At 52.4% G+C, this 27,413-nt stretch overlaps 3 protein-coding genes across 11 annotated transcripts; all 3 read left to right on the top strand.

The window, feature by feature from the left end:
* Nucleotides 1-457: 457 nt before the first annotated feature.
* ATOSB (atos homolog B) lies at nt 458-12,699 on the top strand. Of its 4 annotated transcripts, none has more exons than XM_054727378.1 (9): nt 458-512; nt 8,088-8,231; nt 8,474-9,443; nt 10,107-10,165; nt 10,359-10,464; nt 10,591-10,749; nt 10,966-11,034; nt 11,124-11,299; nt 11,420-12,699. In XM_054727378.1, the coding sequence occupies exons 3-9, from the start codon at nt 8,550-8,552 to the stop codon at nt 11,571-11,573; spliced, it is 1,617 nt and encodes a 538-aa protein (XP_054583353.1). In that variant the 5' UTR covers nt 458-512; nt 8,088-8,231; nt 8,474-8,549; the 3' UTR covers nt 11,574-12,699. The 4 variants fall into 4 exon arrangements, with proteins under 4 accessions (XP_054583353.1, XP_008140159.2, XP_028001939.2 ...); XM_008141937.3 differs by lacking the exon at nt 458-512 and adding an exon at nt 888-967; XM_028146138.2 differs by lacking the exon at nt 458-512 and adding an exon at nt 5,332-5,564.
* A 974-nt stretch (nt 12,700-13,673) lies between these two features.
* On the top strand, nt 13,674-16,961 carry STOML2 (stomatin like 2). The gene is made up of 10 exons (XM_008141938.3): nt 13,674-13,794; nt 14,003-14,140; nt 14,600-14,699; nt 14,837-14,895; nt 14,987-15,088; nt 15,244-15,378; nt 15,508-15,652; nt 15,784-15,863; nt 16,099-16,227; nt 16,668-16,961. The coding sequence occupies exons 1-10, from the start codon at nt 13,750-13,752 to the stop codon at nt 16,803-16,805; spliced, it is 1,071 nt and encodes a 356-aa protein (XP_008140160.2). The 5' UTR covers nt 13,674-13,749; the 3' UTR covers nt 16,806-16,961.
* A 2,722-nt stretch (nt 16,962-19,683) lies between these two features.
* Nucleotides 19,684-27,091, top strand: PIGO (phosphatidylinositol glycan anchor biosynthesis class O). 6 transcript variants are annotated; one of them, XM_054727066.1, is made up of 11 exons: nt 19,684-19,738; nt 20,037-21,030; nt 21,625-21,768; nt 21,953-22,076; nt 22,384-22,543; nt 22,736-22,915; nt 23,171-24,695; nt 25,294-25,500; nt 25,716-25,933; nt 26,555-26,625; nt 26,780-27,091. In XM_054727066.1, the coding sequence occupies exons 2-11, from the start codon at nt 20,520-20,522 to the stop codon at nt 26,907-26,909; spliced, it is 3,270 nt and encodes a 1,089-aa protein (XP_054583041.1). In that variant the 5' UTR covers nt 19,684-19,738; nt 20,037-20,519; the 3' UTR covers nt 26,910-27,091. The 6 variants fall into 6 exon arrangements, with proteins under 6 accessions (XP_054583041.1, XP_054583045.1, XP_054583043.1 ...); XM_054727070.1 differs by having other exon boundaries at nt 19,697-20,160; nt 20,519-21,030; XM_054727068.1 differs by having other exon boundaries at nt 19,697-20,160; nt 20,307-21,030.
* The last annotated feature ends 322 nt before the right edge of the window (nt 27,092-27,413 follow it).

Below are 27,413 nucleotides of genomic sequence, written 5' to 3'. Positions count from 1 at the left end.
CCCATCTCCCAGAACTCAGACTCTCCCACCCATGGTAGGCTGCAGAAACCCTTAACCTCACAACCTTGAGACCCTCATCGTCCAATTTCCCCATTTTCACACACACCCTCCCCCGAGACCCCTTGCACACTACCTTGCAAACACCACAGACCTCTCCCATTAGGGCAAAATTGCGCGAGCTAACCCACACCTCCCCACCAAAGAGGCTCAAGTTCCGCATGCAGCTGACACCAACGCGAAAACCTGGGGAGAGCCCGGGTCAGGCTCGGAGCTCTCAGGCTCGCGCTCTGGCTCCGGGTCCCGACCCCATCCCCGCCGGGATCCGGTCAGCCCTGGGCCCACAGCCTGCGGGCTGAGACCCCGCCCTTCTAGACCTGTCATCACAGAAGCCGCACGTGGCCGGGGTGGGACCTCAGGCGACCTGAAGCAATCACTTTGTCTCCCTTGCCATCCGTTGGGGGCGCTGCCGCCAATCAGAACCGGCGGATCCGGGCTGGAGCTCCAGTGCCGGGGTGAGGCGAGCGCGAGGAGGGATGGGGGAGGAGAGGCTCTGAGACGGGAGGGGGCTAGGGTTGGAAGGGGGCCTGGCACGGGTTCTGCCAGGCTGGAATTCTAGGGGGCGGGTCCTAGTAAAAGGCGGAGACACCAAAAGGGGGCAGGGATCGGGGTGGGGCCAGGGACCGGCTGAGGATCCTGGGGAGACAACCAGAAGGCGAGAAGAGGCGGAGCCCGAGAGGGGCGTGGTCTAGGTTACAGGGGAGGACCCCGAGGAATTCAAGAAACTAGGAAAGGGGACGAACCCGGGGAAGGTGGGAGGTGGGACAAGGGAGAGGGTGGGTTTGGGCGTTGCGGGGGCGGGGCTCCGACCTAAGGGGCGAGGTTTGCAGGCCCAGGCTGCAGCTGGGGCCGCTCGTTACTGCACCAGTCCACTACCTCCCCAGGTGCAACGGAATTCACGGAACTACAGGTGTGGGGCGGGGGGCGGGTGGAAGAAGGGGAAACCACCGGGGTGCGCTTGCGCAGACATGAGGAGGTGGGGGGACACGTCAGGGAAGAAGAGGATCTATGTAGGTTGTTGGGGGTAGAAAGACAAGAGTTTGGGAGGAGTTGGGGCTCAATGTGGGGGCCAGGTGCACTCTTCAGGGGCTCTTGTGGGGGAGGGGCGGGACTGCTTTGTGGGGGTGGAAGGTGCTATGTGAAGAGGTGAGGTTCTTGTCTGATGTGGAGGTTTGGAGACGATACTTGAGCCGGGGGTGGGGGGGGGGGTTCGAAAGCACTTTGGGGGAACAGGGTACTGTGTGATGAAGAGCTGGTGGTCCAGAGTGTGGGAGCGACGGAGGGACTGTGGAGGAAGAAAGCTCGGGGCTGTGAGCACTGTACGAGGGGAAGGGGTCGTAGGCCCCAACTGATAAGACAGAACCCCTAGTGTTTTGAGAAAGTGATAGTCTGGGGGCATTGCAGAGACTCCAGGAAGATGTTTGTGTGCTGTGTTTTAGGAGTGAGGGTGATGGAATTAGTGGGGTGAAGAGGCTAGTCTGTAGTGCTCCTGGCTCCTCAGCACCTAACTCCACCTTCTGGCCTGAGCACAGGGGCTTGTGTAACTGTCTCCTCTGTCTGCTTTGAATCTATCTGGCTGAGACTGGGGTTTCTTCCCCTAGCTGGTGTCCCTGGGGACCCTTCCCCCATTCGGTTCCTGTTAACCCCCCCCTCCAGTTCCTGTTCCTTCCAGAAGCCTGCCTTGGTCCCTATCTTCCCCCTCCCCCCACTTTGCTCTGCCCTTATGCTCTGGGTGTGCTCATTTCCCACTTCCTTCCTCGCCCTGGGGCCTGGCCTGGTCCTTGCCCGTCTAGGAGCTGTGCCCTGCCCCAGACTTTGTACTCAGTGACCAGAGACCCTAGTAACCAGCAGCAAGACCCAGACTCCACCCACCACTACTCTGAAGGTCTCCCTTAACAGCCCCCATATTTTTACCACTTGCCACAGACTGATTTTCCCCCACCTTTTTCATTCTCCTGGGTGAGGATCCCCAGGGCCCTCAAAAATTCTGGACTTCTGTGAGAGGAAGGACATAGTGAGGAGTATTGAAGGTATTTGACCTATGTGTTGAGAATTGGACCACGATTGTAGGCTGAACTAGGGATGTGAGCTTCAATTGGGTAAGGAAAGGGAATGGCTTCCCACACTCCTGGTTTGGAAGCTGACTGTCAGAACTGAGACTAGAGCCTCGTCCTCTTGGGGGCTCCTCTGGTTCCCTGAGGGGACTTGATGTAGTGCCAGAGTTCTTTTTGCCTCTGAGTTGACTAGGAGAGGGTGGGAAAGGCCTGTCTTCCACACAGTGGCTGAATGAATGTGACAGTGTTGCTGAAAGGGGCCCCAAGCCAGCCTCTGCTAGCTGAGAGACTGGCTGGGGAAGGAGGGGGTGCTAAGGCCAGACAAAGCCTTGGGGTAGGGTGGGGTAAAGGAGGGCAGGCTGATGCCTTTCAAGGAGGAGCTGATTGCTATGGCAACCCAGCTTCCCTGACTGTCTGTCAGAGAGGCGGGCCTAGGGCAGACTCACTCCAGCTTCCTCAGGATTGGGGCATTTGTGTGAGTGGGTGGGGCATGAAGAGAAAGGGCATTAGTTTACTGTGCTGAGGCTGTTGTATGTAGCCTTTCTGCTTCCATACAAGCTGCAAGGCATTCAGACGCTTGGACCCATCTTTTGAAAATGGATATGAGTGAACAATAGCCATTAGAATTGTAGTGGTATAAGGCCAGAGTCGTAGAGGTCCTCAGTGGTCATCATTTATGCAAACCCCTCATTTTACAGATTTGGAAACTTACCACCAAAGAGACTGATTTTCTCCAGGTTTCACAGTAAAAGTGTAGGAATTAGGACCCAGGTCTCCTGATTGCTCTTTGGCCAGGGCTCATTGTCTCTTTCAGCCAATGTTTAGTGAACATCTATTGTGTGCCAGGCACTGATGTTGATTCTGGGAATACCTGCATGAACAAAACCAAGTTGCTGCTTTCAATGGAGCTTCTATTGTAATAGGGGAGAAAGAAGTGTGTGTGTATGTGTGTGTGTGTGTGTGTGTGAGAGAGAGAGAGAGAGAGAGAGAGAGAGAGAGAGAAGAGAAGGGAAGGGAAGGGTCAGCTGTTGATAATGGCTATAAAAAAAATAAAGCAGGTTAAGAGTTAGGGCAGCTAGGTAAGGCCTCTTGATTGTACTATACTGCTTTTCCAGGGCACAGTGAGGCTTAGAACATCTTTGATCTTTCCCTCTGATATCCTGACCTTTGCAGGTTACCAAGGCCTGGGCCTATATTAATGGCACTAAGAGAACAAGGTAGGGTCTGTCACCAAGGGATTATTCCTTTCCTACAGTGTTCTTTGTCTACCAGAAAGCTTTTACTAAGGCAAGTAGACTCTGGCATTGGTACGCTGCAATTTTGTCCAGGGTCTTGAAAATTCCTTTACTCCTGTTTCATACCATTGGGGAACCAGCGAGGAAGTCAGTGTATGGCAACTGGGTTCTTTTTCAGGGCTGTTCCTTGGTCTGAGGTGAGGAGAAGGTAGAGGAACTAACTTACTTGCTTGCCCTTCCTAAGTCTAGGGCACAAGGAGAAAGTAGGGGGAGGGGAACCTCTTTTTACTGTCCAGTGACAACCTCAGGGCCCTTGAGGCCCATAACATAGGTATGATGGAAACAAGGACCTTGGGCCTTCTGTGGCCTCCGAACTACAGAAGTACAGACTCCCCATGTTCTGGGGGTCCAACCAGGGAGCTGCCCTGGCTGTTGTCAGTTCTCCAGGGCCTCAGTTTGAGTCGTCCATCTTTTGGTTCTGGTGTTTGCCTCCTGCTTCTGTGGAAGACTAGTTGAAAAGCCTCCTAAGTTCCAAACTATTTGACTTGCTGACAAGTGCAGGTAGAAAGATAGGCAGTGCCATCTATTTGCTTAGCTTTCCCCTAGAGCAGCCCCTCTGAAAAGTTTCTTTTTAACTTACAGAGGTTTCCATCCTGGTCATTTAAAGAATAGGAAGACAAGAATTAGGAATGCTGGTTCTGCTGCGACTTAATTTGGCTGGGCCTGGGGCCCAGTGACTCAGGGGGAGGGTGGGGAGTTTCGAGGGAGCTGTGACTCATAGGGGTGAGCTCCATCACAAGAGTTGGGCATATTTCCCCCACTCTGGGCAGAAGCCTTCCATCCCACTTCCCATGGGTGTTCTGCCTCCTTGAACAGGGGCCTATGAATAGAAATTACTGGCAGAAGGGATGGAGCAGACTGGGAATTCAGAGACACAAAGAATGATGTTCAGGTCTCTGAATTAAAATGTACCCCTATCTCGAGAGCTCTTGGGGTCCCTCCAATAAAGGCAAAAGAATATCAATATAGAGTAAGAGAAGAAAGAATACCATTTCTCAGCCTTAGCCGGGTTGGCTCAGTGGATAGAACCTCGGCCTGCGGACCAAAGGTCCTGGGTTCCATTCCGGTCAAGGGCACGTACTCAGTTGCAGGCTCCTCCACCAGCCAGGGCCTGGGCCCTAGTCCGGCTCTGGTCCAGGCGCATGCGGAAGGCAACCAATCGATGTGTTTCTCTCACATCTATATTTCTCTCTGTCTTTCTCTCTCTCTTTCACTCCCTCTAAAAATCAATGGAGAAATATCCTCGGGTGAGAATTAGAAAAAAAAAAAAAAAGAAAGAATACCATTTCTCAATGGAAAGAGATATATCCCACTTCAGGACTTTTTTCATCTGCTCTGGCATGAAGGAATCTTCCTAGGCTCCAACAATTCTCTGGTCTCTGGAGCTCTGGTTTGCAAAACATGGAACGATGAATGGGAGTGGGGTTATTTGGGGTCTGGTGTGGGAAGAGCAGGTGGATTTTGGAGGTTGTCCAGCTGTGTCTATGAAAGCTCTAGGACGTCTTATTTATTCACTAGCCTCCGTAGAGGAAGGGGTGGGGGTAGGAGAAGTAAGAGGCCTTTGCCTTTGAAAGGGTTACACGGCTGGGCCGAGAGATGCTTTGAACTTCGGCAGATGAGGAGTTAAGGAGGTGGGCGGGGCGACTCCGGATAGGCCTGCCCCCATATGGACCAATGGGTGTGCATCTCTTGGAGGGGGCGTGCCTCCCTCTTGAGGTCGTGGGAGGCTGGCCTCCTATGGGCCAATGAGCATGGTCGCTGCCGTGGAGGGCGTGGTCTGAGGGGGCGTGGCGGTCGCGGCCGCCGCGGGGGTGGGGGGGTTGGGACGCTGGGCGGGGCGGGCAGCCCCATCAGCTGGTAGGAAATGGCCTGTGAGTCAGAGGGGCAGCAGAGTCGGCTGCGCGGAGCCGGGGCGGCCACGGGGAGGAACAGTCGCGGGGAGGGGCGCAGCAGTGGCTGGGAGGCTGCCGACGCCAGGGCCCGCTAGTGTTGCACACGAAGCTGAACAGAGAAGAGCCTAGCAGAGCAGGACTCAGCCTGAGCCACCCTTTGTTTGGGTTGGGGGCCCGTGTCGGGGAGGACTGGGGATTCGAAGGGAGGGACGGGACGGAGGGGCCTGGAGCTGCGACCGCCGTGGCGGAGCCAATTTGGGAGCGGGGTGAGTGTGTACTGTGGGAAGGAGCAAATCTACGAAGCTTCAGGATGGGATGGGGCCTGTCCCAGGCGGTGGGGAGGAGAGGGGTGAGAAAGGACCTGGGAGGCAAAGTAGGGAGTGGGGATGGGGGATGGTCCAAAAGAAGGAGTCCAGGAACCCCGGGTGAGCATGCCAGGTTCAGCTTGGAGCTGGTGCTGAGATCTGCTCCCTCTCCACTGAGGGTGGAGGGCTCTAGGCCAGTAGCCAAGAGGGTGGTGAGAGAACAGTGGCTGACCTTCCTACCCACAGTGGTGATCGATGGAAACAAGCCCCCTAGTTTGCACATGTGTAGGGACAAAATTTAAAGCAGCTAGCAGCAGTTCTCTCTGAACAGGATGAGGGTGGTAAGCACATGGAGAGGAATTTCTCTTCCTGCCACCTTCCTTGATCAGAGTAGAAATGGATATCTTTAATACTGAAGGGAAGGGGAGAGTGAGCCTGCTAACACCCACCTCCCCCACCTCCCAGGCTAAGCAGGTGTCTGAGGGTACAGACCCCATGGTATTCTGGTACTTGTTGTTTTTGCTGGCCATGCTCCCTTGGCATGTTGGGAGCTGTAGTCTTCTTGGCCAGCCAAAGCCTGGCACAGCTGTTTGAAGCCAGCTGCTGCCCACCCCCTGCACTGAGAGGAGGTTTGGCCTACCCTTCCCCCAAAGTCCTGCCCCATGAGTCAGCTTGAAGCCATGGTCTAGAGCCAGACTGGCTGGGTGGCAGGGAAGTGAGTCTTAGAGCTTCTCATTGACAGGACGGGAACTGAGGGCTCTGGGATAATGAGCAGGTGCCACGCATGCTGGGGTCAAGTAGGGCATCGTGTCATCACCTGGCTTCCCCAGGGCAAGGCCTCAAGAGGCCAATTGGGATGACTTGGAGGTGGAAGTACAAAGGAAAAGGCGCTTCCTGAATCCATATGGCTTGGGTAGAGGAAAGGAGGGGTAGAGAGAGTACAGATTGTACTCTGACAACACTGCCATTGGCATTCTGTCCTTTCCCGCCACCCCACCCACCACAGGAAACCAGAATTTTCTTAGAGATCCCAGGTCTAATGAGAACTTGGTGAACTAGGATAGTGTGGGATGCAATGATGAGAATTTAGTGTCAGAGAGCTTTTCAGTCCCTGGGTGCAAATCTCCCCTTTTACCCTGCCCCCACTCCCACCTCTGTTGCTGATTCTCATTCTCCCTATACTCTCTGCTTCTCTCATTCTGGAAGTTTTCCTCTGCATTGTCGGGACTGCTGCCCGAATCTCTGGGGCTTGCATTCCACTTTTTTGAGCCCTGCTGTGTGCCTACACCTGTGCTTGGAACTGGACAGAATAGTGGGGTGTAGACCTATCCTCAAGAACCCTATGGTCAGTCTAGGAGATGTCTTACCCACAGAGTGAACAGAACTGTCACAGGAGATAGTGATACTGCCATAGGTGAGGTCTCAGAGGAGAATGATATCTGTGGTCTGAAGTGGCCAGAATGGGCTCTCTGGAGGGGGTGACATTTGACCTAGCCAAGGAGAAAGGTTAGGTCTTGGGGTAGACAAACAGAAGGCATTTCTTGAAGTGGAAAGGGCATTGTGGATGTCAGACAGCAAAGGCTATTGCCCAAAAGAGAAGTATTTCCTTCCATGAAGGAAAATGGTCTTCAATTTGGCATTCCCCTCCCCCGGTATGGGCTCCTGAGGGTGGACTAATTCGTGAAGACCATCTTGTGTTCTGGCAGAAAAGCAGTGGTTTGGGTTTTGGGGTATTGGAAATGTGTTGGAGAGGAGCAGAAAGGTACCCTTAGTTGCTTCTAGCTGTCTGACTGCAGCTGCCTTATCTCTAGTTTGCAGGGCCTAGGGGGAGGAGTAGTGCCTTCTGGCAGTGCCCCCCCTCCCCTGCCCCCCACACATACTTGTTTATGCTTAGATTTGTTGCCTCCTGTTAAAGGGACAAACTGCTGGGGGCAATTGGTAGTTTTAAGGCTGAAGGGTCCACTTTGAGCTGACCTGAGGTTTGTACTACTGAGGAATGCTGATGGGGGGGTGGGGGCCGGTGAGTTTCTGCAAGATCTCTGCCCTTAGGGCTCCCGGGTAGCACTTGTCTCTTTAGAGACAGACAAATGGGAAGGAGTTGTGCAGCTTGGTGGCGTTGACGAGAAGGGCTGAATTCTTGTATGGCCACCTCTCATCTGGTGTGGTCTTTTGAATCTTGGGGTATCTCATCCCCCTTCCCATTCAGAGCACGAGTCCCCAGAGTGTTGGCCCGAACAAGTGGTAATCCTGCCTCAACTTATCAGATCCTTATTACATTGAGCCAAAACCTGCCTCTCTGTAACTCCTTAGGTAGCCCAGCTCTGCTCTCTGGGACCTGGATCCCAGGACTGCCCCTTCTGTCTCTGAAGAGCTCCTCATAAGGGCAGCGGATGTCCTGCGGTGTACTCCATTAGCCCACAGTTGGAGAGGAGTCTTACCACTGACTACAGGGATCCTGGTTTACATCTGTTCTTCTCTCCTCAGGGTCCAGCTGAGCCCGGGAGCTGCACGGAATGGTGGCAGTCACCTTGCCAGTGCAGCAGGCATGGACCAGACTACAAGCTAGGAGAGCAGGACATCAGTCAGAAAGAGGGAACACTCAGCTAGGCTTAAGGCCTCTTCATCGGGGTGAGTGCCAGAAAGAGGGAGGTGGAGCAGGCCCAGTAGGAAACCTGAGCTAAACATGTCACCCTCTCAGAAGCTCTGGAGTGACCTCTATATTCCATTAATCCATCAGGGATCTGAACACCTTTATCCCCGCTAACCTTCAAGGTCACCTCTTCAGGCCAGGGAAGGACCTGAAACTCAGCTGGGAGGGAGAAAACTCATGGATTCCTCTGACCACCTTTTTTTTCTCTTCTTTTGTACAGATGTCCCCAGACCCCCCAGCCCAGGCCCAGCATAAAGGCTGTGAGGGGGGGCCCCCCTGACACAAGGGGGGACCTCATGCGCCACGTGCAGGCGGAGCCATCTCCATCCTCAGAGCCAGAGGCTGGCCCTTCGCAGCCTGCAGTCAGGCAGGGGGCCCTCCAGGGTGGCCTGCTCATGGGCTACAGCCCAGCAGGAGGGGCGACATCCCCCAGGGTCTACCAGGTATCCATCTTTTCCTCTCCAGCTGGTGCCTCTGAGCCTCATAGGGCCCTGAAACGGTCATCCCCGCTTACTGAGGGTCCCCGGGAGCTGAAGAGAGGCCCTGGGCTGGGGGTCAGAGAGGGACAACCCCCTGAAGAACCACCTCCTGTGGGGCTATTGGGCCCAGAGGGGCTGGGGCTGGGGCTGGGTGTGGCCAGCCAGCATTTCTGCCATCATGGCCTGTGTGTTGTAGAACAGGGAGGTAGCTCCACCTCACCTTGGACTTCAGGGGCCCAGAGTCTCCCCTGGCCCCCATCAAATGCTTCCTGCAATACTTTGCACACCAGAGACTGGGCTTCCCCAGATCCAGGGGGACAGGGGTCCCTGGGGGAGTCTCCAGGGCGAGCCCCTCCAGGCCAGCTGCACACACTTGACACTGATTTGCACAGTCTTGCACAAATAGGGTGTAAGAGCCCAGTGGCTGGGGTGGGCAATGGGGGCAGCCCCTGGCCTAGGGAATGCCCTGGCACTGCCAATGGGCACAGTCCCGAGCACACACCCCCTGGCCCTGGACCTCCAGGCCCCTGCCCCACCAAGCGAAGGCTGCTTCCTGCTGGAGAAGCTCTGGATGTCAGCTTTGAGGATGAGGGGCCAGCCCCTCAGAAGCGCCGGGGAACCCTGGGTCACCCTCCTGCTGCCAACAGTTCTGATGCCAAAGTCACACCCTTCTGGAGCCACCTGCTGCCTGGGCCCAAGGAGCCTGTGCTGGTAAGCCAGGAGAGGAGGTGGTCTACTATTTTTTAAAATTCATTCTAAATTATAATTGACACAGTATTATATTAGCTTCAGGTATACAACATAGTGATGCAACATTTATATACCTTACAAAGTTGCCCTGGCCGGTTTGGCTCAGTGGATAGAGCGTCAGCCTGCGGACTGAAGGGTCCCAGGTTCGATTCCGGTCAAGGGCATGTACCTTGGTTGTGGGCACATCCCCAGTAGGGGGTGTGCAGGAGGCAGCTGATGGATGTTTCTCTCTATTGATATTTCTAACTCTCTATCCCTCTCCCTTCCTCTCTGTAAAAAAATCAATAAAATATATATATTTTTTAAATCAATAAAATATATTTTAAACAAAAACAAAGTGATCACCACAATAAGTCTAGTAACAATCTGTCACTGTACATAGTTATTACATTATGACTCTATTCCCTATGCTGAACGTTATGTCCCTGCGACTTATTTTATAACTGGAAATTTGTACTTCTAAGTCCCCTTCCCCTTTTCTGTCTAACCCCCCTATCCTCCTCCCCTTTGGAAGAAGGTGAAGGCCTGGGGGAATGTTCCTATGAGAGCTCGTCATGAGCCCCTGCTCCTCCAAACATATCTGGCCTCCACCCAATCTTTTTCTTCAATCTTTGTTCTCCATAGGATCCAACAGACTGCAGTCCTATGGGACGGAGGCTGAAAGGTGCCCGTCGCCTGAAGCTGTAAGTGACCAGCTTCCCTCTTTGTCCTGTCCCTGGAAAATGGGGACAGAAGTCTATAATCCTCTTTCTCACTCTAGGGTAGGGGACCCCAGGGCAGAAGCCCTGGGTAATGGTAAAGGGCGGGGTCTAAGAACATGAGCAGACATCCCAGAATACCTCAAGCCAACCCACTGTGTATCCCCTGCCCTACCAGGAGCTCCCCTCGAAGCCTCCAGAAGGGCCCAGACCTGCTGAGCCCCCCCAGTGCCTCCCCTGTTCCTACCCCCGCAATCAGCCGTACCCTGTTGGGCAACTTTGAGGTAGTTACCCCTGGATTCCATGATTGGGGGGGGGGGGGGCTTGAGGGAAGCGGGATGGTGGAATGTGTCTTGGATGGATAAGGAAAACAGCTGGCATCTCTTTCATAGCGTGTTTTCCCAACCTAGGAATCATTGATTCGAGGACGCTTTGCACCATCTGGCCACATTGAGGGCTTCACCGCAGAGATTGGAGCTAGTGGATCCTACTGCCCCCAGCATGTCACGCTGCCTGTCACTGTCACCTTCTTTGATGTTTCTGAGCAAAATGCCCCGGCCCCCTTCCTGGTATGACCCGATTTCAACCCATAAACAGCTCTTAAGGATGAGGGATTGGGGGCATGAGGTATTCTTTAGGTGTTCCTCACCTAGGAAAGAGTCAGGGCAGTAGGGACAACTCTAGTGGGGGACAGGGCCAGGTCCCAGAGTGAGATTGTGGAGATGAATGAGTATTCAGGGCTCTCCCAATGCCCAACTTGGCTGATGGCTCTGTGGCCTTCCCAGGGCGTCGTGGACCTGAACCCCCTGGGGAGGAAGGGTTACAGCGTGCCCAAAGTGGGCACCATCCAAGTGGTGAGTTTTCCCTGAGGGGGAGTGTGTGTGGGAGTGGGGAGAGGAAAACAGCCCTTTGACCCTACCAACCTTGCTTGTCCTGCCCCCAGACCTTATTTAACCCCAACCAGACTGTGGTGAAGATGTTCCTTGTGACCTTTGACTTCTCGGACATGCCTGCTGCCCACATGACCTTCTTGCGCCATCGCCTCTTTTTGGTGCCTGTGGGTGAGGAGGGAAATGCTAGCCCCACCCACCGTCTCCTCTGCTACTTGCTGCACCTCAGGTGAGGATAGGGCCCAGGGACAGCTGGGGAGACCCAGGTATCCTTTCACCAACACATGTATCCCTTCCCTGAATAGGATCTCTCCTTGCTTCTCTTTGTGATCACCCTTTCCTCCCCCAGGTTTCGGAGCTCCCGCTCAGGCCGCTTAAGCCTGCATGGAGACATCCGCCTGCTTTTTTCCCGCCGGAGCCTGGAACTGGACACAGGGCTCCCGTATGAACTGCAGGCTGTGACTGAGGCCCCTCACAATCCACGTTATTCACCTTTGCCCTGATTACCAGTGCCCTGAACCATGTGGGCCAAGGACTAGCCCATCCTGCTCCATCCTGGACAAAGCCAACATGTGGAGAGGTGGCAAGAGACCCTTCAGGCTTGAATTAAAGCCCTCACCATGCTTATGCCCAAATTGATTATTTGGGTATTTAAAGCTTCTGATCCTTACCACAATCTGCCCTACTCTGGGTTCTCCATGTGCCTGCCCGCTCCCTTGGAATTTCCAGACCAGCTAGGGAGTGAGAGGAGGAGCTGGAGGTACCCTGAGGTTGTCCCAAGTTCCCAGGCAAATCATGCCAACATTGCCTCCCTGCCCTAGGCAGGGGCCACTTATTATTTTATTTATTTTTAACTAATAATTTATTCGGATTGGATTGCCTTGGTAACCTCCCAAACCTGATATTTGGCATTGCTCCACCTTCTTTCCCACTCAGATATTGCTCCAATTTCAGGAATTGAAGAGGCTGATGTTGGGGCTGAAGGAGAACTGCTCTCCCTCAGCTGAGGGCAGAGAGGTTATCCCAGAAGGACTGAGTCACTAGCCAAACACTCAACTTCTCCTGTCCTTCCCTATATTTTTCACTTCCTCTATCCTCTGACCCCTATCTGAAAGCAACTTATCTGTGTGTGTGTGTGTGTGTGTGTGTGTGTGTGTACGTGTACACAAGCTTGTGTGTATGGTATGTGTGTAAGAAAGAGAACATGCATGCATGTGCACACACCTGGGGTTAACTACCCCTCATCTAGGGCTCCAGACTCCAGTTGTCCCTCTCCTGCTTGTGTCTCCTTGCTTTGGGGTCCTGACTGAGGAAGGTCTTCTGGGGGCAGAGTCAGGGCCAAGGACCAGGATGCTTCCTCTCACCTGGCCAGACTCTGACCCACCTACCTCAGCTGGGGTGAAGGGCACCCTTCAAACTCAATCATGTGGTTCCCAACTACCCCATGTCCCACTCCAGACTCTGACAGCCTTAGCCCTGACTCTTGGGGCTGGGCTGAGGGGAACAAGCATTTGTTGAAACTTGAAAAACAAAACACCGGAAAAATTGTACCTGGTACTTTTTTTTTTTTTTTTTTTTAGAGAAAAAAAAAAAGACAGAAAGAAAATAAATTCTTGTTTGGAAACTTGAGCTAAGCTGTACTTTTTCTGTTGAGAGCATGGGAATGGGGATGGAGGGCCAAATTGAAGTTGGGATTCTGCCCTTTCTTTCAGAAAGAGGGCCTGAGGCCATGAGGTGTTAGGTGAAGTCCTGCAGAGCCTCAGGGTCTGGTCTTGCTTATTTCAGTTAATGGGGTTAGGAGGTGGGGAAGATTTAGTCATAAAAGTTGAACTCTCTGTGTACATGAATTTTTGTACTAGTTCTGTTAATGATTTTAGCCCCTCTGAGCTTTATTGCCCTGATATATAAAATGAGGGTCAATATGCAAGTCTCTTAAAGGATGTGCCAGGGCATCAGGGATGTGTGCAGGGTGACATGTTCCAGGCTAGGCTGAACTTTGGGGCTCTGTGCTGGACTCCATGTAAGGGTATCAGACCTGATAGACCCTGACTGGGGAAGGGGTAGGAAAAGCTATGGTGCCTTGGGAAAAGAGGGAAGGGGGAAACCTCAGTCCAATTACCGGACAATGTTAGGACCAGTCACCATGGCAACAGGAATGGGGTCAGTCCCCAGTGGGAGGGCTGGGTATATCACAGCAGGACTGCCAGAGAATGTCACTATGGCAACCGGCAACCGTGACTACGAGTCAGCTCCAATACCCTGGTCGTTATGGTGACAGATGGGCGCGGTTATAAGCTCAGAAGGGTAAACTGTCTCTCTCTTGGGTGGGTAAGAACTCGGTGGGAGGTGTTTCTGGGCCATCAGCACACGGCAAATAGCCTTCATTTTGGTCACCGCGTCCGGGATCTTCAGCTGGATCAGGGAGAACCAGAACAAGCTCCACCCTTGGGCCCTCTCTAGGTCTGCGTTTCCCAGGAAACACCTGGAAGCACGCTTCTGCCAAGAAGTAAACGCTGATTGGCCGAGTATGAAATGCGTGAGGGAGCGAAGAGACGACCGGAAGTACATCCGGAGGAGTGGAGATACAGGAGGAAAAAAGGCTTAGGTCCGCCTTCTAGTCTAGAGCGACCGCTCTGCTCCGCATCTCGTTGGTTCCGGAGGTCTCCACGGCCGTGGGAAATGCTGGCGCGCGCGGCGCGGGGCACTGGGGCCCTTTTGCTGAGGGTAGGAACAAGGCAGCCTCCTCCCAAGGGTTGGGCTAGAGATCACTCGGGTCCTTATCAAGGAAGGGGAGGGATTCAAAGTTTAGTTAGAGAGCTGGGGTCAGAGGTCATGGTCCCCACGTGAGCCCTTCTCCGGTGGTGTAGGAAGATGCCTCCCGAACCAGCGCCCAGCCGGCTGGGATCTCCGCTAACCCTCGTCTTCCCTTCAGGGTTCCCTGCAGGCTTCTGGCCGCGCTCCGCGCCGTGCCTCCTCAGGATTGCCCCGAAACACCGTGGTACTCTTTGTGCCGCAGCAGGAGGCCTGGGTGGTGGAGCGAATGGGCCGATTTCACCGCATCCTGGAGCCTGTGAGAACCGCTTCTGCTCACCCTGGGCCAGCCTGATTCCCAATTCCCTCACGACATGGCGGGGGTGGTGATGAGAGTACCTCCTTGGGGCCTGCCCTCACCTTTGGCTTGCAACTCCCTAGGCCAGACCGGGCAGAGCCCAGGCTGCTGACCGTCATAACCCTGTTCCCACCTCTTCCTGGTGCCCTAGCATCCTCCATTCGCGGGAGTCTCTCCTACCCACTCTCAGCTCCACCCGTCTGCAAGGAGAAAGATGCACTGCTGGCTCCCACTCCCTTGATTCTCCCATCCTTTCAGAGGACAGACTTCACGTTCCTGTTCTCTTGGGCTTCCCTACCATTGACACCCCCAGCCTTCTGCTTTTCTGGGCATGTCCATATGTTGATTCCCTACCCATTCCAGGCCTAGCTTGGATACCAACCCTACATCCTTCTGAAGACCCATGACTCTTCTTCCCAGGGCCTGAACATTCTCATCCCTGTGTTAGACCGGATCCGATATGTGCAGAGTCTCAAGGAAATTGTCATCAACGTGCCTGAGCAGTCAGCTGTGACTCTCGGTGAGGGGTGCAGGGTGACTTGGGGGCTGTGAGGCCATTAGGATGTGGTTGCTGGAGACCCAGTGCTTAGGAGAAAGAGCTGATTGGGACCTGGAAGTCTGACCTTCCTCCTTTTCTCTCCTGCTCCTGCATTGCAGACAATGTAACTCTGCAAATCGATGGAGTCCTTTACCTGCGCATCATGGATCCTTACAAGGTATCTGTCTTCTGCTTTATTCAGCTCCTGATTTGCTCTCCTCACTAAAACCCTGCACCCAAGCTTCTTACACTACCCATATTCCTCTCAGGCAAGCTACGGTGTGGAGGATCCTGAATATGCTGTCACCCAGCTCGCTCAGACAACCATGAGATCAGAGCTTGGCAAACTCTCTCTGGACAAAGTCTTCCGGGTAAGGGGATCTGAGCCAGAGTTAGGGTTTGAAGACATAGGCTTGGCACTCTTCAGTCCTTTCTGGGGGTCAAGATCAATCCTAGATCCTTCTCAGCTTAGACCCCTGATGCGTGGGTTGAGGCTTATACCTCTTTTACACCTCTCTTCCTCCAGGAGCGGGAGTCCCTGAACGCTAACATTGTGGATGCCATCAACCAGGCTGCCGACTGCTGGGGCATCCGCTGCCTCCGTTATGAGATCAAGGATATCCATGTGCCGCCCCGGGTGAAAGAGTCCATGCAGATGCAGGTAGGGGCCAGGGAGGACTTCCCATGCTCTACTTGTATGGGAACCTGGATTCCCTTCCCTGTTGCGATGGGTACAGTTGCAGATCTGTATAAGAGTTTTACTCTGATTGGTGTTGCTGGGGGATTCCAGGTGGAAGCAGAGCGGCGGAAACGAGCCACAGTTTTAGAGTCTGAGGGGACCCGAGAGTCGGCCATCAATGTGGCAGAAGGAAAGAAGCAGGCACAGATCCTGGCCTCTGAGGCAGAAAAGGCTGAACAAATAAATCAGGCAGCAGGTCAGCAGAGGGTAGAGCCTGAGGGAAGAGCAGGGCATGGGTCTTTGAGGGTTGGTTCTGGGACAGGAGCTTGGGGGCGCAGGGAGGGGCACCCTGACCTCATGGGTCTAGTTCTGTCTCTTTTCTTCCAGGGGAAGCCAGTGCAGTTCTGGCCAAGGCCAAAGCCAAAGCTGAAGCTATTCGCATCCTGGCTGCAGCTCTGACACAACACGTGAGAGGCCCCCGGGTGGGAGTGGGAGACAGAGATTGACAGTGGAAAAGGTTCTCTTACCTACCCTTGGGAGAAGTTCCTGCCTTTGTGGGTTTCGTTGAGCCAGATTATATGATCTCCTGTGATATGCCTGTCCTCTTTCCAGGAGCCTGACTTTTCCTCTCCACTCTCCCGCCCCACCCTACACCCTTCTCTCAGTCTGTGATCTCTGATTTTATCCCTCCTGTGGCCACAGAATGGAGATGCAGCAGCCTCACTGACTGTGGCTGAGCAGTATGTCAGCGCGTTCTCCAAACTGGCCAAGGACTCCAACACTATCCTGCTGCCCTCCAACCCCAGTGATGTCACCAGCATGGTGGCTCAGGTTAGCATGCCCTGAGGATCTGGCACAAAGCACCCATGCCAGAGATTGAGACCCTACCGCCACCATTTATATACCGTACGCAAGCATGTCAAACTCTCGGCCTGCTGGCTACGAGTTTGACATGCTTGCGGGGCTTTCAGAGTGCCCTGAGACCTAGACTTCCCTTCATTTCCTGTAGATGATGAATCTCTAAGGATGAGATACCGGCCTCATCCCTTGAGATAGGGAAGCTCTTAAGACTTTTTTTTCCCCCCTAGATATTTGTATAGTATTCTGAGGGTGGCCCTGCTCTGGTAGTTTGTAAAATTCCTAGAACTTGACTCCAGAGCTTATAAGACTGACTATTGAGAGAGGGAAAAAGGAAAACCAAGCTGACTAACCACAGCCCCACCTTCTGCCTTCTGCCATATGTCCTAATGGCTCTCTCTTCCTCTTCTCAGGCCATGGGTGTGTATGGGGCTCTCACCAAAGCCCCAGTACCAGGATCCCAGGACTCAGGCTCCCGTGGGAACAGCAGAGATGTCCAGGACACAGATGCAAGTCTTGATGAGGAACTTGATCGAGTCAAGCTGAGTTAATGGAGCTGGGCTTGGCCAAAGAGGCTTGGACAGAGAAGCAGCACTCCCTAACTCTGGCTCTAGCCTCTTTGCTAAGAATTTGGTTATTATTTTTTTATTTGAACTTTAATCATGTAATAAACTGGCCAGTGGTAAACCAGAAACTGTCCTCTCTGATTGGGAAATGAAGTTGAGAAAATCATTATTGTTTTCCTTGGATGTTCACTCCCACCCTCTAGTCCTTTCAGGTCTTGCAAGCCAATCCTCTGTGAGCAAGAATGAATCTGATATAATAGAAAATCACCCTTTTGTTTTCAGCAGAGGCTGTGGGATAGGGTGGAAGGATTAAGCCACATGTTAACTGAACTGCCAGCTGGGAGTATAGTTCCTTCCTGCTAAGTATTGGGCTGTGATTTTGAGCAGGTGTTTGGGGGGATTTTTAATGGCAAAGAGCATTGCTCTGGCAGGGTAGTACTGCTGAATGCTTAAAGGGTCTTCAGGGAGACTGACACTCATGTATTCAAAACATTTAATGCTGTCTACAGTGTGCCAAGCTCAGTGCTAGACATGGTTTACAAAAACAACCGAGACTCAGCAGCCCCTGGTTTCACAGAATACCAGGTCAGGGAGAGGAGACAAACGAGGAAGCAGACAGAGGTACAAAGTGTAAGGGCTGTCGTGGAGGAAAATTCTGGCTGAGAGATACTGGAAAGAAAAGCATGTCAGCATGTGGGTAGCAAAGTTGCCAACTCTGCAATTGAGTTCAGGCTGGAAAGATTAATGCATTCACCAAGCTAGGGTTTGGGGCTAGAATACGCTAAGGCCCACAGCTCCAGAGAAATTGGAACATTCAGAGTAATTTGCTGTGGCTCAAAGATGGGCTGTTAGAGGGATGTGACTAAATGGCAAGGTCCAAATCACAGAGTCCTGAAGAGTTTGGACTTGACCTTTAAGGTAGGGGGGAGGAGAGCCCAGGAAGGGTTTTTCCCTCTTCCCATGAAGGATTTTAAGAAGATTTAGGTAACTACCTTAGTGTTTTAGATAATAGCTGTTTTCCTGCCATCTGGACAGGGGATTTGAAGGAGAAATGGGAAGCTGGAAAGACTAAGAGGGCTGCTTCCGTGATCCCTGAGAGGGTGATGAGGCCTGAACATCAGTGGAGGTGGAGGGATAATTTGACGTATTTCTGAATTAGAATTTATTCATTTATCCATTTGGTAACTATTGAACCCCAACTATATGCCAGACACCAAGGATATAGTAATGAAGAAAAAATTCTCTGATCTCAATGAGCTTACATTCTCTTTGGAAGGATCAAACCATTAATAAGATGTATCGTATTTCAGATGCTGGTGAGTTGTGCTAAGGAAGGGAAGGAAGATGGGGAGTTTGGGGGTGGGGGGGGGGTTCTGTAATTTTAAGTAGAGGGTTCCAGGAAGCCTCACTGATGTTCTATTTGAATTTAGATAAGGAGATGAGAGGAACCTGGGAGTAAATTTGGGCCTCCGGTAATAAAGCTGACGAGATTGATTGCAAAGGCCCTGAGGCAGAGCATCTCTGTCTTATAACTGGAAGAGCAAAGGAGCTGTACTGGATGGAACAGAATTAAGGAAGCAGAAGCAACGCCTAGATGAATCAGGGAAGTGGGGAGCTGGTGTGTAGACATGGAGGGCCACCACAAGAACTTAGGCTCTACTCTGGTATGAAAAACCAGAGAGAGATTTTTGGCTTTTAACAGTAGTTTTACTGCAATGTAATTCACATGCAATACAATTCACCCACTGAAAGTGTAAGTTCAGTAATTTGTAGTATATTCAGAGTTTTACAGCCACCACAATTTTAAAACATCTTCATCACTGCTCCCTCATCTCCACCCTGCCACAAAAACCCTGTACCCATTAGCAGTCACTCTCCTCTCCCCCAGCCCTAGGCAACTACTAGTCACTTTCTATCTCTCTCGATTTAGGTATTCATATAAATGGAGTAATGTAATATGTGTTTTGTGATTGGCTTCTTTCAGAATAATGTTTTTAAGGTTCATCCACGTAGTAGCATTCCTTTTTATGGCTAAACAATATTACATTGTATAGATATACCATATTTTGTTTATCCATTCATTAGTGAAGGCTATATGGGTAGATTTCACCTTTGGACTATTACGGATAATGCTACTGTGAACATGAATGTGCAAGTTTTTGTTTGGATATATGTTTTCATTTCTCTTAGGTGTATATCTAGGAGTGGAATTGCTGGATCATAGACAACTGTATGTTTAACTTTTTGAAGAATTGCTAGACTATTTTCCATCCCAACAGCAGTATATGAGGGTTCAAATTTCTCCACATCCACGCCAATATTTGTTATTTGTCTTTTTTATTATAACCATCCTAGTGGATTTGAAATGGTACCTCTAGTATTTCCCTGATGGCTAATGTTGAACAGCTTTTCATGTGTTTATTGGTCATTTATATATCTTTGGAGAAATATGTATTCAGATCCTTAGCTCATTTTTAGATGGTATTATTTGCCTTTTATTGAGTTGTAAGATTCAGTGAGAGACTTGGAGAGGGGGAATAATAAAATCTATCAGCTGGAGTCAGTTAAGGGGAAAGCAAATACCATATATCCCTATTTTACAGATGAGGTAACACCCAATAATGACAAGGAGTGAAGGATCTAGGGTCTAAGCGGTTTGACTCAGAGACCTAGCTCTTAGTCTTACCCAAGAATGGACAGTGGTTCCCTGAACTTGCCTAACTTTGTTTCTTGTACCCAGTTCTCCTAAATAATCTCACATTAAACTCCACCTCTGGCCATCCCTGCGCTCCTTGCCGTACTTGCTCGTAGGCGCCGGCAGATGGCGATGTGGCCCCGCGGGCCGCTCTGTTCGGCGCGCGCACGTCTGTGGTATCAAGACCCAGGCGCCTCCGATGCACTTCCGGGCGCCGTTCAAGGTGAGCTAGGGTCCCCGGGACCCCCTCATCAACTCCCTCTCCGCGAAGGAAGGGGACGTTCCCGCCAGCTCGCAGCCTGGGTGCCCAGGACTGGGGTTAGGGTGCCCAGGCGGGGGCCGAGTAACCACCAGAGGAGGCAGAGCCGTTGGGACGACTGGATTCCCGGCGAGGCCCCGCCGGCTGCAGACCCCACCGGCTCTCACCCGCTGCACCGAGGAGGTCGCGCCCCGGTCTGGCGATCCTGGGTTTCCGGAAGCGGAGTGTGACTACCCCCCTTTCGTCCCTTCGGTCCCGCCAGGCGGCGCCGTCAGCCTGTCCCGCAGGGTTCCCCTGAGGCTGCGAGCCCTGGCCACCCCAGGGGTGTGGAGGTTGGCCAGGTGAGGTGGAGAGCCGGGCTGTCAGAGAGCAGGCTACCACTTGGAGTAAGTTTTCCCTCGTGGACTGTTTCTCATCCTTAGTATCTCCTGGAGTACGTGTGCGGAAATCCTATGCCCCACTCCCAAAGATCCCGATTTAGTAGATCTGGGGTGGGGGCCAGGAAATAAACATTTTTTAATAGCCGTTCCAGGTTGATGCCCACAGTCTACAGCTCTCGCCTTCAGAAACACTGGTATCACTGGTGGAGAGGAACAGTGCACTGGGTTGGCTGTGGAACTGCTTGATCTTCAGGAAGGCTTCCGAGAGGAAGTGATTCTAGCTGGGCTTTGTATGGAGGCACCAGAATACCCCGTGGTTCTTTGCCCCAGAGTGATGCATTCTCTGCCCTGCCGCCACCACTAGGATGCAGAAGATCTCAGTGCTGCTCTTCCTGGTCTGGGTCTGCTTCCTCTTCTACGCTGGCATTGCCCTCTTCACCAGTGGTTTCCTGCTCACCCGTTTGGAGCTCACCAACCAGAGTAGCTGTCAAGAGCCCCCAGGCCCTGGGCCTCTGCCATGGAGGAGCCAAGGGGAGCCGGGGGCCTGCTGGATGGCCTCCCGGTTCTCCCGGGTTGTGTTGGTGCTGATAGATGCTCTGAGATTTGACTTCGCCCAGCCACAGCGCTCACACGTTCCCGGGGAGCCTTCTGTCTCCCTGCCCTTCCTGGGAAAATTGGGCTTCTTGCAGAGGATCCTGGAGATTCAGCCTCACCATGCCAGGCTCTACCAATCGAAGGCTGATCCTCCCACTACCACCATGCAGCGCCTTAAGGCCATCACCACCGGCTCACTGCCTACCTTTATTGATGCTGGCAGTAACTTTGCCAGCTACGCCATAGTGGAAGACAATCTCATTAAGCAGCTCACCAGTGCAGGTCAGTCTAGGCCTCTGGAGGCTAGAAGTACTTTGACAAGTTTCTTCTTTAGAAGAACTTGGGGTGTCTAGCTGCATGCTGGACAATGCTGGGGGGAGAAGAGGGGGAGGAGAGGAGAAAGAGACTAGGTTCCTGAATGCAGGGAGCTTTGCCCTTCTGAAGTTTCTAATGTGCATGGGGTATGGTTTTACTTTTGGAGCACTCTCGGTAAAGGAGCAGGAGAGAGACGAAGAGGAGAAGATGTGGATCTGGACAATGTACAAGTGTGGAGGAAAGAGTAGAGGGGCAGGCCTTGTCCATTCATTGACTTGGAAAAAGCAAGACACGCCAGGAAAAACAGCAGCAGAGATAGCCAGAAACAGAACTAGCAGAACTTTTTGTAGGAACAAGGAGTGAGAGGTCTGGGTGGAGAGTATGGCTATCAGGAAAAGCTTTCTGGGAGAAAATTTTAGACTTTGAAGGATAAAGACTTGCTGGATGGAATTTCTTTGCCTTAAAGTACGTGGTTGGGATTTCTGATGGGTTTTTAAAGGGCCTCCTCTCCTCTTTTCCCCCGCCCTGTTCAGGCTGTGACCCACTCTCATGCCCCTGCAGGAAGGCGTGTGGTCTTCATGGGAGATGATACCTGGAAAGATCTTTTTCCTGGAGCTTTCTCCCAAGCTTTCTTCTTCTCCTCCTTCAATGTCAGAGACCTACACACAGTGGACAATGGCATCATGGAACATCTCTACCCAACATGTGAGCATAGGGCCAGAGGCAGGCCTGAGTTTGGGGGCTGGGAGGGCTGCCTCAGTCCTCAAATTCTGAGCCTCCAATGGGTGCAATGGCCTGGGCTTGGTGCTTCTGGACTTAGAGCATCAGAATCTGGCTGGGTTTGGGGAGTGGGCCTTAGTCCCTGTGCTCAGTCTTCTTCCCTTCACAGTGGACAGTGGTGAATGGGATGTGCTGATTGCTCACTTCCTGGGTGTGGATCACTGTGGTCACAAGCATGGACCTCACCACCCTGAAATGGCCAACAAACTTAGTCAAATGGACCAGGTGATCCAGTGAGTGTGGGATTTTGGGTTGGGAGATTGGGTTTGTTTCTGAGAATCTCAGGATATATGGTCCCTGGAGAAAAAGTCCTTACATTGGAGCCTCTTTCCTGGTTGGATCTGTCTTCTCTAGGCCATTTTCTGAAGCTAGGGGGTCTCATCCATCTTGAGTAGTTCAGTGTGTGGCCTTGGGCAGTAGGGTTATTACTGAAGAGGTATCTCTCTAGGCCCTAATAATGGAAATTATGGCTGGGGGTGAATGGGCCCCAGAGAAAAATCTTTATCCATCCTTACCCCCTGACACATACCTGGCCCCCAGGGGAATTGTCGAACGTCTGGAGAATGACACACTGCTGGTGGTGATTGGGGACCATGGGATGACCAAGAGTGGGGACCACGGAGGGGACAGTGAGCTGGAGATCTCGGCCGCACTCTTCCTGTACAGTCCCACAGCTCTCTTCCTGCGACCCCCACCAGAGGTGAGGCCTGAGTTGTGCTTTGGTTTCCAGGTATTCAACCCTTGTCATGATAACAGCCTCTATTTTAGGCCTCGAATTGATGACCTCTTGGCATCCCCCGTTCTCATTTCCTACCTACACCCTATGTCTGCCATCCCAAATGCTGACTTCAGCTCTGTGGTGAACCTATTGACCCCCGTCCTTCTCTTCTAGGAGCCAGAGGTAATTCCTCAAATCAGCCTTGTGCCTACGCTGGCCCTGCTGCTGGGTCTGCCCATCCCGTTTGGGAACATCGGGGAGGTGATGGCTGAGCTGTTCTCAGTGGTTGAAGACTCCCAGCCTCATTCCTCTGCTCTGACCCAAGCTACAGCTCTCTATCTCAATGCCCAGCAGGTAGGTAATGGGTTGGGCTTCCAGGTTATAGAACTAGGACAGACATGGGAGAAGCATAATGACCCACTCTTGTCCTTTGTTTAATCTTAATTTCACCTCCCATAGCCATGTCCTTCTTCCATTATCCTTCCCTTCCCCCCTGTCCTGGATAGAGTTTGGGTCCCTGATTTCTAGGTACCCTCTTTGGTAATACCTGTCTTTGCCTCTGTCCTAATATCTGATCTGTGCCCCTTGGCCTCTGATCTTTTCTGCTAGGTATTTCGATTTCTTCACACCTACTCAGCTGCTGCACAGGACCTCCAAGTTAAGGAGTTTCATCGGCTGAATAACCTCTTCTCCAAGGCCTCTGCTGACTACCTACGGCTTCTGCAGAGCCCCCAGGGGGCCGAGGCAGCACTACAGACTGTGATTACTGAGCTGCAGGAGTTCCTGCGGGGAGTTCGGGCCTTGTGCATTGAGTCTTGGGCTCGGTTTTCTCTGGTCCGCATGGCAGGGGGTGCTGCTCTTTTGGCTGCTGCCTGCTTTCTGTGCCTGCTGATAGCCCAGTGGGCAACATCCCCTGACTTTCACCTCCCCCCTCTCCTAATACCTGTGACCTGGGGCCTGGCTGGGGTTGTAGTGTGTGCTGGCCTTCTGGCAACTACTGAGCTGAAGCTGGATCCAGTGGTTCTAGGGGCTGTGGCTGCAATGGGTTCAGTTCTGCATATTCTGTGGAAAGCCTGGGCTGGCTGGGGGTCCAAGAGGCCTCTTGCAGCCTTGCTTCCCATCCCCAGGCCTGTTCTATTACTTCTGCTCCTTCGCTTTGCTGCTTTCTTCTCTGACAGCTTTGTTGTAGCCGAGGCCAGGGCCATCCGCTTCCTTTTGGGCTCACTTATCTTGCTCCTGGTTGCCCAGCTTCACTGGGAGGGCAAGCTGCTGCCACCTAAGCTACTCACAATACCCCGCATTGGCTTTCCGGCCCCAGCAGGCCCCTCCGGGCACAAGGGAACGCATGCCCTGGGGCTTGGAGTTGGGTTGCTTTTGTGTATAAGGCTAGCTGGGCTTTTTCATCGCTGCCCTGAAGAGACACCTGCTTGCCACTCCTCTCCCTGGCTGAGTCCCCTGGCGTCCATGGTGGGTGGTCGAGCCAAGAATTTGTGGTACGGAGCTTGTGTGGGGGCACTGGTGGCCCTGTCAGCTGCTGTGCGCCTGTGGCTTCGCCGCTACGGTAATCTCAAGAGCCCTGAGCCCCCTGTGCTCTTTGTGCGCTGGGGGCTGCCCCTCATGGTACTGGGCACTGCTGCCTACTGGGCATTGGCGTCGGGAGCAGATGAAGCACCCCCACGTCTCCGAGCCCTGGTTGCTGGTGCATCCGTTGTGCTGCCTAGGGCTGTTGCCGGGTTGGCTGCTTCAGGGCTCTTGCTGTTGCTCTGGAGGCCTGTGACGGCGCTGGCAAAGGCTACGATGGGTGCTCCAAGGACCAGGACTGTCCTCACGCCCTTCTCAGGCCCCCCCACTTCTCAGGCTGACCTGAATTATGTGGTTCCTCAACTCTACCGACATATGCAGGAGGAGATCCGGGGCCGGCTGGAGAGAACCAAATCCCAGGGTCCCCTGACTGTGGCTGCCTACCAGTTGGGGAGTGTCTACTCAGCTGCTATGGTCACGGCCCTCACCCTCTTGGCCTTCCCACTTCTGCTGTTGCATGCAGAGCGCATTAGCCTTGTGTTCCTGCTTCTGTTTCTGCAGAGCTTCCTTCTCCTGCATCTGCTTGCTGCTGGGATACCCATCACTACCCCTGGTAAATACATATCTCAGCCCTGGCTCATCCAAGGACAGTAGGGATATGAGTTTGTTTTCAGGCTGGTGTTAAATCCTCAGGTTCTTCACCTTGACCCAGGCTCTCATACCTCACACAGTTGGGAGGGTCTTTGTGATCTCTCTCTTACCTGCTGTAGCCAAGCTAATTGATTCCTACCATTGGCTCAGGGCCAGCAGGGTTCATGAAGGACAGAGATAAGGAGTACTCTAAGGCTCATTCTTAAGGAAATGCTGCATCCTCATGAGTGCATTTTCTGATTTCCCAGTCATGGGAGTGGTGAATTATCCATATATAATATCATAGTGAGCTATGTGTATATGAGAGAGAGAAGAAATTGACCACAGAGGGGTTCAGATTAGAGTAATGGGGCTTTGTGTCTTAGAATAACAGGATATTGACGATAGGAGGTTGGGGTAATGGGCATATGTGTGTATGAGAATTAGCATTGAAGTAGTAGTAGTAGTAGTAGTAGTAGTAGTAGTAGTGGTAGTAGTAGTAGTAGTATATGATCCTGGGGCAGTAGGCTATGGATTAGGAAATGGGATATGACTATAAAGAGGCATGTTTCTTTCCCCAGGTCCTTTTATTGTGCCATGGCAGGCAGTCTCTGCTTGGGCCTTCATGGCCACACAGACCTTCTATTCCACGGGTCACCAGCCTGTCTTTCCAACCATCCATTGGCACGCAGCCTTCGTGGGATTCCCAGAGGGTCATGGCTCCTCTACCTGGCTGCCGGCTTTGCTGGTGGGAGCCAACACCTTTGCCTCCCACCTCCTCTTTGCAGGTACCTTCTCACTCCTCCTTTGCTTCCACTGTTTACTCTGGCTTTGTAGAAGGAAATGAACCCCCTGGGTTTGAGTGGGGACATGTAATTTTGTTGGATCTCTGGCACCCTTTGGCCTATGTTAATTGGAGGCTGAGTGAACGAGGCTGATTGAGGGCCAGGCTGCCTAGACCCTGGGTCCTCCATTGATTCTGCCCTGCCTTCCTCTGAGACAGTAGGTTGCCCATTGCTCCTGCTCTGGCCCTTCCTGTGTGAGAGCCAAGGGTCCCAGAAGAGGCGGCAGCCCCACGGGAATGAAGCTGAGGCCAGAGTTGGGCCTGAGGAGGAGGAGGTGGAGCCACTGATGGAGATGCGGCTCCGGGATGCACCTCACCACTTCAATGTAGCACTGCTGCAGCTGGGCCTCAAGTACCTCTTTGTCCTTGGTATTCAGGTGGGTTCAGGGGAGAGATCATGGAATTCATGACCTTTTCTCATTGTGTGCACATCACATTCTCTTTCATACTTTGCCAAAACCCTGGGAGAGAGCCTTGACTGAGGTACAGATAAATGAAGTGGTTGCCCAAGGTTAGTGACCTCAAATGGCAGTATTAAAATTTGAACCTATACAGTATATCTTTAATCCTAGACTTAAGATTGTTTCCTGTCTACAAGCTAGATTTAGACCCTGTTGTTGCATTTGGGATTACTCTATTGGTGTTCTGACTGGAAAAACTGAAGTGATGGCCAGGATTCTTTCCCAAGCTGTGATCATGGATCCTCCTTTCCTTCAGAGGCAGGGGTGTGATTGTGACATCTTCCTCCATCCTGGGAGGCAGAGCTTGAGTGTTAGCAGCACAAATGGATAGTGCTTGCCCAAGATCACCCAGCGAGTCATGGTGGGGCCAGGCAAAGAATCAGATCTTCTAAGTGTTTGCCCAAGCCCAGTTTTTTTCCCCACTGGCACACACTACTTTCCTACTCCTCTCATTCTTCACAGGGGCCTACAACAACTCTCTCTTTGACCTGCTTCTTCCTCCTCTTCCCAAGTAACTTGACTCCTCTCCTCCCTCAGATTCTGGCCTGTGCTTTGGCAGCCTCCATCCTCCGCAGGCATCTCATGGTCTGGAAGGTGTTCGCCCCCAAGTGAGTGGATTTTTCTTGGGGAGTAGAGGTATTGGGGAGGGCGAAACTGGGAACAAAGAATGAACATCCAGAGTGGACAAGGTTTTGCCTCAGCAGGGAAAAAGCTCTAGACCTACTCTCAGTGTCCCCTGATATTCTCCACCTTTCTTTACAGGTTCATTTTTGAGGCCATGGGCTTCATTGTGAGCAGCGTGGGACTTTTCCTGGGCCTAGCTTTGGTGATGCGAGTGGATGGTGCTGTGAGCTCCTGGTTCCAACAGCTAGTTCTGGCCCAGCAGAGGTAGCTTAGGCTGTGGATGTTGACTCCTGGCTATGGGGAGAACTGGAGAACAATCTAGTCTGGCCTGTAAGGGTGCTGGATCATCTGCAAGAGAGACTCAGCCACACCTCTTACCACCATGCAGCCAGGAGCTACTGGCATATGGGACTTTATTATTTTATAATTAAAAAGCATAGTGGGGCTTGATCTTTAACTCCTGTTTTAGATGCATCTTTGGGACTGGGGGTGGTCTCCAAAGTGGAATAAAAATAATATACATGAGTGTGTCTGAGATGTAGGGAAGCCCCCACTGTCCTATATGGGCTAGCGGGAGTGTAAGTCACCCTTCCCACCTGGCACGGATGGGATCAGTTCTGCAGACCTGCTGTACCTAAGAACCTTTGGGAAATAGTTGCAGTTGTATGAATTCACTTCCCCCAGCTCTTCCCAAATCATGCTTTGATTGTGAAAAAATGGCTGAAAAGACAAGCCCAGGCATCTTGGAGCACAGACTTTCACTGTGCGAAGC

This window comes from Eptesicus fuscus, chromosome 15 (assembly GCF_027574615.1).
Source record: "Eptesicus fuscus isolate TK198812 chromosome 15, DD_ASM_mEF_20220401, whole genome shotgun sequence".
NCBI lineage: Eukaryota > Metazoa > Chordata > Mammalia > Chiroptera > Vespertilionidae > Eptesicus > Eptesicus fuscus.
The sequence above is the reverse complement of the archived record's forward strand: the minus strand, read 5'-3'. Positions and strand labels throughout refer to the sequence as shown.